This window comes from Notolabrus celidotus, chromosome 17, assembly GCF_009762535.1.
Source record: "Notolabrus celidotus isolate fNotCel1 chromosome 17, fNotCel1.pri, whole genome shotgun sequence".
In the NCBI taxonomy this organism is placed as follows: Eukaryota; Metazoa; Chordata; class Actinopteri; order Labriformes; family Labridae; genus Notolabrus; species Notolabrus celidotus.
Window position 1 is genome coordinate 6,125,348 of NC_048288.1, and position 16,692 is coordinate 6,142,039.

At 41.9% G+C, this 16,692-nt stretch overlaps 2 protein-coding genes across 4 annotated transcripts in view; one reads left to right on the top strand and one right to left on the bottom strand.

Annotated features, from left to right (window-relative positions):
• Window positions 1–19: 19 nt before the first annotated feature.
• armc3 (armadillo repeat containing 3) lies at window positions 20–9,689 on the bottom strand. Of its 3 annotated transcripts, XM_034707071.1 has the most exons (17): window positions 9,556–9,689; window positions 9,319–9,374; window positions 8,010–8,127; window positions 7,565–7,690; window positions 7,358–7,426; window positions 7,096–7,271; window positions 6,817–7,011; window positions 6,475–6,658; window positions 6,223–6,375; window positions 6,031–6,139; window positions 4,416–4,665; window positions 4,142–4,278; window positions 3,686–3,854; window positions 3,420–3,520; window positions 695–862; window positions 355–517; window positions 20–275 (listed from the first exon to the last, which is right to left on the bottom strand). In XM_034707071.1, exons 2-17 carry the CDS (start codon window positions 9,364–9,366, stop codon window positions 69–71), a joined length of 2,373 nt encoding a protein of 790 aa, XP_034562962.1. In that variant the 5' UTR covers window positions 9,367–9,374; window positions 9,556–9,689; the 3' UTR covers window positions 20–68. The 3 variants fall into 3 exon arrangements, 2 of the variants coding, with proteins under 2 accessions (XP_034562962.1, XP_034562963.1); XR_004634622.1 differs by lacking the exon at window positions 20–275 and having other exon boundaries at window positions 403–517; window positions 695–858; XM_034707072.1 differs by lacking the exons at window positions 8,010–8,127; window positions 9,319–9,374; window positions 9,556–9,689 and having other exon boundaries at window positions 7,096–7,182; window positions 7,565–7,679.
• Window positions 9,690–14,155: 4,466 nt separating this feature from the next.
• Window positions 14,156–16,692, top strand: part of pip4k2aa (phosphatidylinositol-5-phosphate 4-kinase, type II, alpha a) — a 45,113-nt gene continuing 42,576 nt past the window's right edge. Inside the window, exon 1 of the mRNA XM_034706204.1 lies at window positions 14,156–15,179. Coding sequence (XP_034562095.1) covers window positions 15,039–15,179 — 141 coding nt within the window. The 5' untranslated portion in view covers window positions 14,156–15,038. The remainder of the gene's footprint in view (window positions 15,180–16,692) is intronic.

A 16,692-nucleotide genomic window follows, 5' to 3' on the forward strand; every position in this document is an offset into this window, starting at 1 on the left:
TAAAATACAAACCATGAAGCATGATCTATGAAGCAGTTCATTAAAATGCCTGATCATACAGTTGTGGTCTATATAGTCTGGTATTGCTCAGCAGTAGGGCCGTTGGCCTTCAGCAGGCCCCCAGGCTGGTGCATGAGGTCTACTATGTAGCGGCTTGGCTGTGACGAGCGCCCGTTCCTGCATGGATTCCCATCAAAGAGGAGGACCTCGTTCCAAGCCCGGTTGTACTCGCCCCGGACAAGCGTGCAGCTCAGCCCAATGCAATCCGCCAGACACTGAGAAGTTACAGAGATGACAGTGAGAGGAAAGTTTGCAAAAGAAGGGAGAAAGAAGACTGATGATACTGTGTGCTACCTTAAAGAGGAGGGCCCTATGGCAGTAGATTCCCCTTCTGATAAAACCAAGGGGAACAACATTAGACTGGAGCTTAAGCTTGAGCTTGCTGATGTGCAGCACCCATGGGAATTCATCCAACTTCTCCATCTCCACTTCTCCCCCCATGGCTGAACTGACCAACCTGACAACAGAGTAAAAAAAAAAAGGTAGCGAAGTAGCACAACAGTAGCATTGTAGTTTCAGTCTTTACTGTGATTTTACAGATTTGAGAACAGATTCTGTCACTCAGATGATTCCCTTCCTTGTTGTAGTGATACTTCTGCATGCAGGTTTTATACCAACTACATAAACCTGTCACCTGGCCAAGGCAGCAAACTGCTCCCGTTCATCGCTCAGTGGTAGGATGGATTCTTTGGCCTTTTTAGCCAGGAGCTGTAATGAAACATCATCCATCATCTTCTGTGGTTCCTCTGTTGGAGGCTCAGGCTGGGTGTCTTCTTTCTGTCTGTCATCCTCTGTTTTCTTCCTGAAGAAACAAATACATTTAAAAATAAACATGAGTCAGTATATTCGAACAGGTATGTGTGCCATGAGGATTAAAAGGAATTTATGAGCTAAATAGACTTAAATAATGACACCCTGTTGTTACTTATTCAAAGTAAAAACATTATACACAGAAGATTAACATCTATAAATTACTGTAATGTTGAAAGTCAAGGTAGATTTGATTAGTGGAGATGGAAAGAGTAAATAAATGGTATTCACTTTGTGCCACCCCTGCAGCACAGGGGGGATGCCAGGAATTTTTTGGCCACAACAAAAACATAAAATGTGTGTCACAAGTTGCTTTTTTTTGTATTTTCCTTGTTGTCCTCTTTCTTAGATTTCCAGGCTATTTTGTAAGTTCCCTAAGTCTTCCTTATGTCTTTTGGTACCTTGTCTTGTGTTGTATTCCTTCTGTTTCTTGTCTATCATGTTTCCGGTTTTTATTTTGTAGTTTTTTATTTCTCCCTGTGTTTCTGGTTTAGTTTTACTTCCTGAGTTTTCCCTCCATTCTAAATATGTTATGAGTGTTTTCACCTGTGTCTCATTTATCAAACCTGTGTGATTACTCCTGTATGTTTTTAGTCTCTGGCTGTTTTAGAAACCGCCTACTATACTAGCAGTACATACTGATTTGGCCAAAATTCAGGAAACACAACAACACAATAACACTGGGAACACACGGGTTTGACATTTAGGTTTGATCAAACAATGAACTGACACAGAAGGGAGGAAACACAAAGGCTGTTTTCGAATCGGCCTGCTACATACTACCTAATGGAGCGACGCCTGCAAGCTAGTTCAGGCAGACAACTCGAGTTGCAATGCCATACACGTCACATGTCCCACTCTCTTATCCATCATCCAATCCTGCCCTCTGCCTCTCAAATTGGCGGTCTATTTAAACTGGGAAAAAATCTCCCATCTCTCCCTCTGCCTGTCAACGACTCTGCTGCTGCATGCCATTGATGATATTTTCTTCTTCCCCGCCGCCTCCCCAGCTTCCACCTGCAGGCTCCGGGGGTGTTTAGTATGTTTTGCTAATCACTCCTCAAAGTCTGCATGTAAACTTATCTGCAGGGAGTGATGAGGCCGGAGCCTGGGCGCCAAACATGAATATGTATTTGCTGCTACAATAAACAATTTAAACGTGAGTTGTCTGACTGAACTAATGTAGTAGAGTAATCACCTTAACCATTTTCAGGAGATCCGTGTATTGCCAGTTTTTTTTAGCAACAGATGAGGTGAGGATTTCTACAGATTACACTCTGGAGCCCACTTTCAAAAGTTTGAGGTTTCAGCTGCCCATAATGCTGTTTCTTTGTAAAAGAACGGCTAAAACATAACAATAGTTTATCGTTTTTGATGAATACATTTTCATGTAAACAGCCCCTTAGAACGGACTAATTATTGTCCCCAATATGCTGCCCCTGCTCCTGCCCCTGCTCCTGCCCCTGCCCCTGCCCCTGCCCCTGCCCCTGCCCCTGCCCCTGCCCCTGCCCCTGCCCCTGCCCCTGCCCCTGCCCCTGCCCCTGCTCCTGCCCCTGCTCCTGCCCCTGCTCCTGCCCCTGCTCCTGCCCCTGCTCCTGCCCCTGCTCCTGCATAAAAGCCCTGTTTGGGCCACCCCCAGTCAAAATGTCTGGATCCTCCCCCGGTCAGTAACTGCCACCAAGCCTCATCCTTTGATTTTTTTCTTTTCATGAATTAGCTTTATGAGTCCATAAAGTTTAAAATGGCTTCACCATTAGGTATTAATTTTAGACCACATTCTGATGCCTCAAAGACTACAGTACTTGAAGCTTAAATCAAACAAGTGACATGATTACTCAGGAGTAACATGACAAAATACTTTATCCAGATCTAATAGAAGGCCTTTTGCTTTGTGCATTAAAGTTAACCTCAGGTCACACCTCACCTCTGATGATGACATAACACTACTAAAAATGCCTAAGATGTTGTGAGTGTGCATCAAGGAGGGGTGGAGGGGGGCATAGAGGGGATAGGCTGGATGTGAGGTACCCTGAGGGGGCATTGCTCTCTCTGGTTGACATTTCAGTTTTTTGTGTCTTAGTCAACATGCATGTTTACATTGTCAGGCAGAATTAGGAAGATCTCTATGGGTTTGCATGTATCAGATTTCTACCACATTAGGAACTCTGTGTGCGACTCCATCAGTGTGAGAACAAAGGCTCTTTTACTCTAAGTGCTGCCATCTTAAAAAAATAGGATCGTTTACCCTGTGAGGCCACGCTAACCGGGCACACTGAAGGCAACTGGGGAGAAAGAGGGAGTGGAGAACTGGATTGGAGTAGACGAGGGGAGGGTGATAGTAACGGGCACAATACTCACTGGCTGGTAGTGAAGGAAATCTGCCAAATCTCAGCCAACACTCCAGCTCTATTTACTTTGTTATTTCTCTTTTGACTTGTAGTGTACGGGGGAAGAGGCACAGTCTGGTGAGTCAGGACCAATCAGATTTTCCCTACAATTTTTTAGGTATTTTATAAAATAAGAGTGGGCAAAAAGTGAATGAAACATACTCTGCTGTTGTTGCTGTGTTGATAACAATAACTGGGCGATGCTGGTTTACAGGCTGCTTGGACAGCTCCTCTAAAGTCAGAATCCTCTGACCTGCACACCCCTGAGAGAAAGATGGAGAAACAAAAGGTGTCAAATTCAAGATATCTTCTGCTGTGAAATGCAGAAAATGTGTTGTGTTATGTGTGTGAAACGATCAGTTCAAGCTCCAAATAATGAATCATGTGCACGTCTGTAGATTTGACTATTTCAGTTTTAATGTACATACCTTCCCAGCGTCATAGAAGCCATCACTAATATTGTCAGTGGATGTCAAAAACCCTGTCAGGCTGTACTTAACAGACAGGTTGGAGTCAAGAAGGCTGATCATGGTCAACTCGCTGTAGCTGCTCCTTAGATGCACTGATTGGTTGATCTCCTGAAGCATCTCCAGAGCTCTAACAGACAAAAGAACAGACAAAGAAGACAAAAACACACATGATCAGGTATGGATGAATAGAATAACAGACTCACATATGTGCAGAGGACTAACCAGTGCTTTATAAGGCTAACCTCTGTCCTACACTGCCATCTACTGGCTCTTTAGGAGATTACTCTGAGATGGTAACAACACACCACACTTTGCTTTTATTCTACATCACTGGACATCGCTGCTCCAGTTTAATATTTCATGATTTATGGGTGATGCCCTGACTTCTTCTTGTCTCTAAATTTAGTGTCTTACCCAAATTTGCACATCTCCACAGATGTGGCCCGATCACCGGCACAGACATTGATGACCATGCATGCATTGTGCAACACATCCTTGTGATGGGAGTGCAGCAGATTGACCAGTGGTTGAAGACCTCCAGCTGTTTGTAGCTATTTAAGCAAGGTGGAGATTGTATTAGTCAGTGAATGTTAGAAATGTTTTTTGAAAATATGGTTTTCAATCAACCTTTTCCTTGATTTGAATTCATGCATCTGAGAATAAGGAAGCCCTCTGAACAGTTACTAACCTGAACTCTAGCTTCTGTGTCACAGGTAAGCTCTGCTAAGCAATGTGTGGTGCTAACCAGGACCTGTGTATTTGTGGACTTCAATGACTCCACCAGAGCCTGTACGGCGTCATGTGACAAGATGCTGCAGCGGATGACCTCCTGTTCTGCCATGTTGCCAAGTGAGGCCGCAGAATTGGCCACAGTCCTCGGACAGCTTCCACAGAGCTGCTGGACAAGGAGCTCATGGCCTCCTGCCTCGTACACAGCACTGGAGGAGAGCACGGAAACAGATGGGAGATTAACTGCCAACATTAAACGATAATTATTAATACAGTTTCACAACATAGGCAGTGTCCCAAGGACTGAGGGAGACAGTAATACTGAGATATGTAGACGGTAATAGAGGGAGAGTGGGGACAATAAAGATTTCTCAGGGGAATAAAAAGGTGAGAGATGAAACGGTGATAAGAGGGAGAGACAAATAAAAAAGACTTTCAGTGAGAGAACCACGTGAAGACGGATGAAGCACAAAATCATCTTTGAAATAATGGAGCAGAGGGGAACATGCTGAATAATATACACCACCTCAGTGCAAGGTTTTGTTCACAGATGGAAACCTTATTGCTTATTATACGCATGTCGCACGTAAATCAGATTTAGTACACACTGGATGTCATCAGATGACAATACACGCCTGTGGGAATGATGGCCAACCTCTGACATATTCTAGGGAGCTAGATGTTAAATAACCACCAGGCAAGACCTTGTGCTGGATTGAGTCATGGGGTAGCCTGAGAGGTGTTCATGTGTCCGGATCAAAAGCAAAATGAAATCCAAATCTTCACTTTAAAAAATATTGTTTTCTTATTGTCATCCCTAAACTTCACCTCCCTCTACTCATCTGTTCCTGGTGAGTCACAGCTTCGCTGTAAAAAACAGTAAGCTAAACAGAGACTTCTCTCTGGCTTACTATAGCAGTACAAACACACAATAGAAGCCCAAAGTCTTGCAATGAATAGATCAGAACTTTGCAGAGAAAAAAGTCATCATGATGTAGATTTAAAGATGGTTAAAATGCAAGCTTTGTCAAGGCCGTCCCTTAGAGAGAAGGAAACAACTTCTAAAAAGCTTTTCTGTTGACCAGAGGTCGAATTGATCATTTCTGAAGCATTCAAGGAAACACTGATGAGCATCAAAGACCTTTTACGCTCAAATGTATGCTCTGAATATTCATCCAGAAAGGGTTAGCTACACTTGCATGTATAACAGTTTATAGAGATAAATAAATCATTGTCATTTTACTGCTGATGGGAGCTGGGATGTCGTTAAAGCAAATTGTGCTCCGCCAGCTTTTATGTCCCACACGGAAGGATTTTTCTGCATTCTACAAAGCCGACTGATATCGAATTGGTCCGCACTGCTGGGACTAAAGTACTAAAAACAGGAACCAGTTCATTTTTTCTACTAAAAACTGGACCCTACCTCCAAACTCTATGTTTTAATGCATGATCTGTAAATAGAGACTACACCCAATATATATTTCATCAAGACCTCTGGTTATTTACACTCAAAATATCCTGAATTGATTTATTTTATCAACGAAAACAAAACACTCAGGTTGTGTGCCACTCACTGTGCATTAAGCTTGTTGCTATCTGTCAGGACAGAGAGGGCTTGTGTAGCTGCCTCTCTTAGAATCAAACTCTCATCATTCAGCAGCTGAACAACTGCAGGGATAACACCTGAAACACAGAAACACAAATCACTAACAACACTGTGTGAACGTGTTGTTGATGTGCATGATGGTTGTGTTAATGAGCAGTACCCATGTCTCTGAAGCTGTCTTTGCTAGGAGGATGGACGCTCATGGCAGACACAGCTTGGCATGTAGATGTCTGCACGCTGACATCCGGCACAGACAGAAGCTCCACCAGAACTTTCTCCATGTTCTGCTCATGGAGCAGTTTGCGATTCTCAGCTGAAGTCATTCAGAAACAGATCAAACACACACACAGCTGAAGTATGAGGTAATTAGAAATGTATCTTTGAAAAATAAGGATAAAATCATTATCCTCACAGCTCTGAGCAACCCTGGAGATGCATTTTACAGCACTGGACTGGATTTCAGGCGTGTTTGGGGTGACAACAAACTCCATCAGCCTCCTCAGTCCTCCACCCTCTTGGATCAGATGTAAACTCTCACTGTCACTCACACAGTTAGCAGCTACCTGTAGGGCCTCAGCATGTAGGTCACTGAATTCCTGCAGGATATAAAAAGATAGAGAGGGTGTAAAGATGTAGAGGACACAGTTTTTGAGTGGAATAAAAGGAGTCGAGAACAAAAGTAATTCAAAGGGAACTATCTCCATCTGAAGGAGCAAAAGCAAAAGATACACACAACCATTATAAACGCACACACCATGTTACTGAGGATGTCCATCAGCTTCTCAAATCCTTGCTCTTCCCTGAAGGTGCTGCGTGAATCTTCATTGATTGTGACATTTTGCAGAATCCTTAAAACCAGATGCTGAATGACAGGGAAGTCTGACTTCAACAGCTCCAGGAGTGGAGGGATCCCGCCCAGCTCATGTACTGCCACGCAACTCTGGTAGTCCTTCATAAACAAAGTTCAATAAAATATATGAGAAATTGTATCTCTTTGCAATGACAATAAAGTGCCTATCCTATCCTAAGTCACCTGAACCAGGTTGAAAATGATCTCTAGAGAGTTCTTCTTGACATCAGGATCTGGGCTGGACAGGAGCTGGATCAAAGGTGGCAGGCCCTTGTGGTCAGAGATTTGAACCTTACAGACAAAGTCCACAGACAGAGCAGCCAGGCACAGTGTTGCAAACTCGTGGACAACTATATTTTCTTAAAAAGGAAAGAAAATGCATTGCTTGTTTGTTTTCTTGCAGCTATCGCACAGTAAACATCTACTTTCTGTCCAAGTTACCTACCTTCAAGTGACAGATTGTCAATGATTGAAGGAATGGCATCCATTTTTTTCAGAGCATTCTTCACATCACCTTCAATGGAAACAAAAATGAACAAAAAAGCAGCCGCTGCACAGTCTGTGAGTTGACAAACATTGAATTCTGCTACCAATCAGCAGCTCTCTAACTGAGCGAGAATGCCGATGTGCATTGATTTTGTAAGTGACTCACTGTGAATGGCCATAACGCCCAAAGCCATGAAGGCGTTGCATCTGACTAGCTTGTTGTTGTGAGTGATGAGCTGGCACAGAGGCTCCAATGCCCCGAGTCCCAGCAGAGAGACCTTGTTCTCATCTCCTAACAACAGGGGGAGACAGTGACATGAAAATAAAACACAATGGCACTCAGATTTGGGAGCCTGTGGGCATTAATACTGCATCAGTCAGGCAACAATACAAAGCTTACGATGAAATGGATCAGAAAAGAAAACGTCAGAAGTAGGGAGCTGAAGTGGAGATGATAATTAACATGTTCTTTTGAAATACAAAGATTAGAATGACCTTTTAGAAACATTAAATGATGTTACAGCACATGCAGAAATAATGCTTTGTGCTTTCCAATGGTTCATAACAAATAATCTTTGTTATGATTGCAGCTGGGAGCCTACATACAGTACCTTTATCTGCAAAAGTGTGGATGGCTTCACAGGCTTTGATGAGGATGTCCTCCTCTGTGGAGCTCAGCAGCAGCACTATTGTTTCTGGGGTCTTTCCCTCAACAAGCACAGGTTCAAACTGTGAGTGTGAGAGGAGGCAGAAGTACTGTAAATGGTTTATTCCTGGGTTTCTTTATGTAAGATGGAAGAACAGTTTGTATGGTGGCTGTGGGAGCCTGTTAACCCACTCAGGAACGTGTTAGCTTTCAGCAGGGGCGTTGCCAGGAATACTGGCCCCCTGAAAAGATATCTCAGTGGTCCTCATCACCACAGCCAAGCTACAAAATATAACATTGCTGCTATAATACTGGTTTATTTGCATTATACAAAAATATACTTAAGGCGTAACTTAATCCCAAATCACTTTTTTTTTAGCTGAGAACATATTTATATAGGGATTTAGTAGTTCTGTTAATCAATGTGGGTCTTGATCCCAGTAGTTGAGCATAAAGTATTAAAATTCCTAAAATTGTGCTGAAAATGTGTGTAGAGACTGCCATCTGCAGGTCCAGACCTGACCACTGCAATGGAGTTTTTCTAATGGCTGGCTGAGTTCACAGTGACATATTTGGTACTTGTGTCTGTCATCGTACCCTATATAACCTACCTCCCCACATTTCACAAACTCCAGCCCTGCCCAAATGTATACACTGACGGTCCAATGCCTTTTTTTGAAATTCCTGGGTAGATGTAATTCCTTGGAACCCGGGGGTTTAGTGACCCTTTAAACTATCCTGGTTAACTCACTCAAATCTAAGCTACACATCAATCTAATTTTTTTTTGACAATTTCTCCAAATGTAACTGCACAATATTGACCTTCAGACTGTCCACCTCTTTAAACAAGATTATGTGAGGCCAAGTGACTTGTTGAATAACAACAAGGGGGCATTATTTGGTATAATCTAACCTCATCAAGTCAAATAAAACTCCTACAGTTTACTTTCAGTCAGATTCAGCCACACTTGATGCTGTGAAAATATGACAATTCTCCACGTTAGGCATGAGACACGCATCTCACAGAGCCAGAAAGACATTCTAGGAAGGAGTTCTGAATGTTTGTTTATTTATTCAGACAATTTTAGTTATCTTATTGCAGTTATAACAAAACAAAAGAAAAGCGTAGTAGAAGACACATTTTATTTCAGGCCCATTAAGGGCCCCCCTCCCTACTTGGGCCCTAGGTAGTCAGTCCCACTTTTCCTCCATTACGACGCCCCTGGCTTTCAGGGTAAAGATGAGGAGACTCCTATAACACATTTATATCTCACCGTCTCTTTGCGTGGGCTGTCACTTTCCTTCTTCCCTTTCTTTCCCATCCTGTCACCTTGAAAAGAAACCACTCTTTAACATCATATATGTCTAAACAGCATTTACACACCACAGATCCATCCGAGGCTGTTTGTTATGATAACACCTGTGCTAGCTGAACAACAATGCTATTCGGTGTCCATTTTTGCTCGCATACAACGCTAACATTTCTCTCTAAAGTATCTACCATGGCTTACCTTTTATTCCAAACTAGAGGACAAGTCAAAGCTTAAAAGTGAGCATGACAGCTAACCAGAGGAGGCTGTGTGTTTGGGGTAAGGAGGTTGACACTGCGTTGCTAGGCAGCCGGTGTCTAGTTAGGCTGAACAGAGAAGTGGACATTGTTTCCTTCAGAATCAAACATGAGGCCCGCGGGCCAAAACCGGCCCGCCAGAGGTTCCTCTCTGGCCCGCGAGATGACTTAGCAAAGTGAAAAAATTACAGAGAAGACATTAACTGCAATTTTTCAATAAAAGTAACTACTATTTAAAATCTGTCCTCTTGGGGTAACATAGAATCATAGTGCTGACCGAGTGCACCTGAAAGATGCTTCTTTTGGTCAAAGTGCGGAAAATGGGGGATCCAAAATAGTGAATTTTACCTTCTTGATTATTATAATGTATTTTGCTGTAAACATGACACTGTGTCAGGTGAATTGGTAACCTGTGTGTTTGGTGTTTCAGTGCTTAAACAATATAATACTTGGCCCAAATATATGAGACTCATCATGGTAATGGTAAAATAGTTCATTAAATGTGAACATTTTGAGAATGTACTGGTACTTTTTTTGCAGTAAAACAAAGGGAAAAATGCGGTTGTTATTTGTTATAGGTTGTTGGGCTGTACGTGGCCCCTGAACTGAAATGAGTTTGACACCCTTGCTTTAGATGATGTCTCTGCAGGACATTTTAGTCTTAGATACAGCACTGGTTTAAATGTGAACTGGACATATGTTCATTGCATCAACAAGACTGCCATGCATTTTATTCACTGTATTGTTTGTATTCGCTGCATGCACACAACCTTATATGGATTATCATTATTATTATTATTATTATTATTATTATTATTATTATTATTATTATATGACTGGACTTTACCTCCTGAGGAGAAGCTGTGAGTCCTCCAGGGTGAAGGACCAACAGCCCCTTAAGCAGCTCAGTATGTCTCCTCCTGCCACATCCTGAGGGATGCACACTGACCAACTGTCTAAGACTGATCAACTATGTCAGACTGTTTTATTTACCTATATTATAGTGTATGTAGATAAACTGTGTACTACTTAACTGTGATGTAGTAATTAACTGTGCATATACACTACCAGTCAAAAGTTTGGAAACACCTTCTCATTCAATAATTTGTATGTATTTTAATTATTTTAAACACTGCAGATTAATACCAAAGACATCAAAACTATGAAAGAACATATATGGAATTATTTAATTAACAAAACAGTGTTAAACAAAGCAGAATATGTTTCATATTTTAGATTCTGTAAAGTAGCCCCCTTTTTCCTTCATGACAGCTTTGCACACTCTTAGTATTCTCTCAGTCTGCTTCATGAAGTGGTCTCCTGGAATGGTTTCTAATTGTCAAGGGTTCATTTGTAGAATGACTTGCCTTCTTAATGTGTTTGAGACCATTAGTTGTGTTGTTCAGAGGTAGGGTTAGTACACAATGGATAGCCCTATTTGACTACTGTTGTAATCCATAATATGGCTAAACCAGATTATTTCATAGTTTTGATGTCTTCGGTATTAATCTACAATGTTGAAAATAATTAAAATAACTAAAAACCATTGAATGAGAAGGTGAGTCCAAACTTTTGACTGACAGTGTAGATCAACTGTGTTATATTGAATAATTATATGTGGATCAACTGTGTTATATTGACTAATAATATATAGAAAAATATACTGTTGTTTTACTCTGCTTTGGCAATAACTAAAGTGTCCATGACAATAAAGCAATCTGAACATGAACATGAACATGAAAATATGTACAATGTAATCTACAATTAAATGCAAAGGGAGAGAAAAAGTCAGTAAAGACACATTAGACACATGTGTAACCTTGATTCATGTAAAAGCAGACTTGTGTCATCTTCCTTTATTCTTATTAAAGGATTTATTTTTATTTTTTTATTATTTTATTCCCCATTTATAGGATTTTTTCTTTACATAGCTCCACATATAAGATTAAAGATGAAATTTGATTCCATTTTATAATTTGTAGGCAATCCTGTGAGTGGATTAGTGGGCTGTGTGTTACAGGGTAGGGGTCTGTCCTGTGCAGGTCATGGGATTAAGATAAATGTGTCTCTGCTGTGATGTGTGAGTCATAAAATAAATGAGCTCTACACAGCATCAGCACTCTGATGTCTCCTGCTCAGAGAGGTACTGACACAGCAATGTGCTGGTGGAAACAGCACAGTATGCACCAGAAAAACCAAATGACCTCTAAAGACATTACCTCTGGCAGTGCGGGACATCTTGCTCTGCTGCCTGAAATGAGCCCCAGATTAATCTCAACTAAAGCAAGCCATGGATGGGGGATGGATGGGATGATGTACATTTTTTTCTGCCAATGCCTTATTACATATGATGCAAATGTGCAGTAGGGTCCTAAGGGGTGGCCTGGGGGAGGCATAGCCCCCCTTTGAAATCTGACAGGCAAGTCCTGGTGCCTGCCAAAAAAACAAAACAATGATTGGCTATTTAGTTGGTCACATATGGGACCTGTGTCAAAATTAATTATTTGGATTGTGTTGTATTTGGCTGGGGCTAGCTTGCTTTGCATTTGCATTTTCTTATTTATTTAAATTGTAGAAAAATACTTCACACCTCTACCTCCTGAGAAAGATAACTTGGAGAGGAATTGGTCCTTTAAAAATGTTCTCAAGACATTTCTTTCTTTCAGTGTGCAGGAGTTTGCTTGATATTTTTAAATACTTTAGAGTTTTACTCTGCACAAACAGCTTTTTTAATCGTTAAACAATCAAGATTCTTGAATGCTAGTTCCACCTAAGTTATTGAACAAGAAAACAGATAATTATAAAATGAGGGGACTTGGATGAAGGCGGATTTGTTTCTTTGATAAGTGTGAAATAATTATAATTGGGTTTTTTTTTTAACCTTTCCTTGTATTTAATGTGTCAAACACATGATGGCTGGTAACATAAGTGGTCATTCAGATGATGTTTTGTGTTTATTAAATGTGTATGTGTACATTCACATGTGTGGATGTACATCATATATCTCTGTTATATCTCTAGGTACAGTGACAGTTAAGACATGAATTTTGACTTGTGACTATGATTTGTAGCGACATGACATGACATGATGTCTGTTAAATTTGTTTCTCTACTGTATGTCTCTTCTGTAGGAAGAATAGCTGATGCTTATGCTTGTGCTGATGGGAAGAAGAAAGAAAGAAAAAAAGGAAGAGAGAAAGAAAGAAAGAAAGAAAGCTTAGATTTATTCGTCGCTAATTGGTTATAATAATAATGTAATACTTTTATTTGTATGGCACTTTTTAATACAAGTAACAAAGTGCTTCACAAAAGCAATAAAAACAGAGAATTGAAGGAGAGAGGTAAAATGTAAAAAAAAAAAATCACAAATAAAAGCTTTATTATAAAGGTGTGTCTTGAGTAGTGAAATAAAATTAGGGACTGACTGCGAGTTTGATTTCCTCTGGCAGGCTGTTCCACAGTCCGGGGGCTCTGACAGCCGAGGCCCTGTCGCCTTTAGTTTTTAGTCTAGACCGTGGAACAGCAAACAGAGCACTGCCAGATGACCTCAGAGTGTGTCCTGGTTTACTGGGGAATACACGCTCAGAAAAGAGGGGGGAGTCCATGTTGTGCTTTAAATGTGATTCAAATTATCTTACATGGATCCTAAAGACAACAGGTAGCCAAAGTAGGGATGCTAAGTTTGGGGTAATGTGGGAAAATTGTTTTGTTCAAGTTAAAAGCCGAGCTGCTGCATTTTGCACTGTCTGAAGTCAGTGGATGGATTTTTGGTTAAGAAAAGTGTATATTGAGTTGCAGTAGTCAAGGCAGGAGGAATTAAAAGCATGAATGCATTTTTCTAAGTCTTTTGATTAAATAATGGAAATGTTTCTATTTCTGCCTTATGCTGCCTTTTCATGTTTAAAAAAAATCCTGCAATATGACACCTATTTTCGGGGGCCCTGAAATGCAAATCACAACGGCAATTCAGAAAACACAACTGCAATTCAGAAAACACGACGGCAATTCGGAAAACACGACGGCAAATCAGAAAACACTACAATAACCAAAGCAGAAGAAGTAGGTACCCTCGGGGGACATGACTTGTCGCTGGTTGGACTGGTCTATCCTATTTGTCGTAGTGTTTTCTAAATTGCTGTTGTGTTTTCTGAATTGCCTATGTGATTTGCACTTTAGGGCCACCATACCTATTTAATAGTGTTAGTTAACGCAAATATCATTACAGGAGATAGAAGGAGTGTATACATTCTATACATTTATACTACATACCACCCCTGCATAACTGTAAGCCACTGTGAGAAAGGTCTGGACACGCCCCTGCTAACAGGCACCCTCACCTTTATTGTCCCACCTGAAAAATGGCAGCTTAGTTCCAGGTAATTTGGATTTGTTAAACACTCAATATGGTGATATCGAAATCAAAATTCCGAAACAAATAGATGATGTGAGCTATTGCACAGCACAGAAGAGTGGCACAGACCCGGAGGAGGGAGGGAGATGCAGCGAATCAGCGCAGCGGGCACTGCAGCGCGCAGCCTGTCCCCTCCCCTCCCCTCCCTCCGCCGAGCTGTCAGTGACAGACAGCAGCGCACATGAGCCTCGGTGCTGCAGACGGAGGAGAACACCCGTCCATGAAACTGCTCCTCGGCGTTTTCACTCAAACGGGGCAAGGACATAACATGACACTCCTGTCATCTGTCCGGACTGAGCTCAGACACGTCGGAGGGCTGAGCTGCCTGCTAATGAGAGTAGTTAGCTTATAAGCTAATGTTAACAGATCTGCTTTCTGCTGTCGGCTAACGAGCCTTAGCTTGGCTAGCAAAGGTCGGAGGGACTCCCGCTAGCTCCTCGCTTCCATTAACGAGTCAATTTAATCATTTCTTTAAAGGCTATTACAGGGGTTGTGTGTTGTTTCCAACGGGACATCACATTCCTCCTGTTCTTCTACATTTATTCATTTAACTGAATTTATCGGAGGCTAGCAAGCTCCTCGGCTATGCTAACAGCTCAGTGAGAGCTCATCACAGGCTGCAGAGAGAGAGAGAGAGAGAAAGAGAGAGAGAGAGATCCACACAGGGCTGCGGAGAGAGAGAGAGAGATCCACACATCAAGGGAGGAAGAGAGAGAGAGAGATCCACTCATCAAGGAAGGAAGAGAGGACTTATGATGTGGGCTGAGGGAAGCGGAGGACTGTCAGGCAGTAGTATTAGCCTTTAAGAAGACTCGTTTTCTCTCATTAGTCCTGGTCGTGGTCCCAAGCTAACCTGTGTGGGACGGTGGATGAAGAAAAGCATTGGGACACTTTGATTTGCGAGCTGCCTGGATGAATAGTATCCGTGTTGCTGAGTCGTGAGCTGGTGGTCGCTGTGCCAGCTTCAAAGAGGGAGACACTGACAAGATTACAATAACCAGCCAGGTTGCTTAAAGATGGCTTCGGCGAGCAGTATTGCCGCAGCTATTGCGAGCAAAACGAAGACGAAGAAGAAGCACTTCGTGGCTCAGAAAGTGAAGCTCTTCCGTGCCAGCGACCCTCTGCTCAGCGTGCTCATGTGGGGAGTCAACCATTCGGTGAGTCACATCATCTAATGTCCATAATGATGAGCCACTGTTATCTCCCTCGACCTTTTGTGACACATTAAGCCTTTGCTTGCTGTCAACCATCAGCCTTTGTGGTGATTCAGTGTGATTGACAAACAGGAGATGACAGCTGGCCAGCGGTGGGCTATGTCCTGTCAATGCATGTGTGTGCATGTAGACAGAAATGTGCTGGACTCAGCACTTCTGTTTGCCTTACCCAGGTTTTTACACTCACAATATGCATGATAGTAAAGCTGCATGATGTCAGTAAATGCACTGGAAATGAATGTGTGTTTGTCAGAGCTCTTCTTTGGCTTCCTGTTGTGCACATGTAGGATAAGCTCCCCGGGCCCTGTGTCATGAGAGAACAGATCTTCCCATGCAAGACAGCTTATCTTTGCTCTCTGCTCTCTTTCTTTTCCTTTGCTGACTAGGTTCTCTGATATGTACCCATGTTTCAGAGAGAGAGCACAGGGACCAGACTCCAAGTGTAACACCTTTTGCCAAGTCTGACATGTATGGAGAAGTGACGTCATTTTTATATAGGGGGATTTTCCTTTTGCAACGTTATTACATTTATAAAGCCTTTCCTTCACATCCCATACTCATCATGAAGTGGTTCTTACAGTAAAGCCAGCCTCTTACACAGAGCGTTTTATCTGATCATTTAGATTGAGCTTTCCTAAATGTAAACAAAAGAGCTTTGCAGTAAGTAGAGCAGTATGTACTCCCATCAGTATATTTTTAAGGTTATGAGATCATATTCAAGGGGTAGCTTATAGGGGTGTAACGATTCATCCACTAAATCGATGTATGGATTTATATTCCTATGATCCGACTACATCGATCTGTGCTCTGCAAGTTGGACTTCCGGCCGACATATATCGACCTAACATCGTTTAAAAAGGTAATAAATCGATTGTATTCATACTAGGAAATAACACATTTGATTTAAACACGACAGACTTTATATGGATGGGGTTTTTTTGCACTTTCATTGATAAAGACGTTAAACGTTACTCAATTCAGGCTGCCTGTCTGTGACGTCATCGCCACACGTCAGCAGACAACAAAACATAGCATGGTGGATGGCAGAGGAGAAGCCGGCAAGCCAGAAGTTGTCAAGCCACCAATGCGGTCCAGCGTGTGGAAACACTTTGCAAAGACGGAGATGTTCTAAATAAGTCGCTCGCTGTTTGTAGGATATGTAAAGGTCGAGTAAAGAACCACGGCAACACCACAAATCTATCCAACCACCTACTAAGGCGCCATGGGATTTCACACAACGCCAACCGTCCAGGCACCTCTTGCAGCGTTCATCAAGGTAACATCAGCTCTGCAGAAGCCTCAGGCCTTGTTTGTTTATATCCATAATTAATTTATACCTGATTCTCTTACGAGAAACAACAGGAATCTAGGACTGTCCAGTATTAAGGGATTAATTTCACAGTCACACTGGTTGAACTCTTGGCTGAAAGTTACTGAATCGCTTTCAAGTCACTGA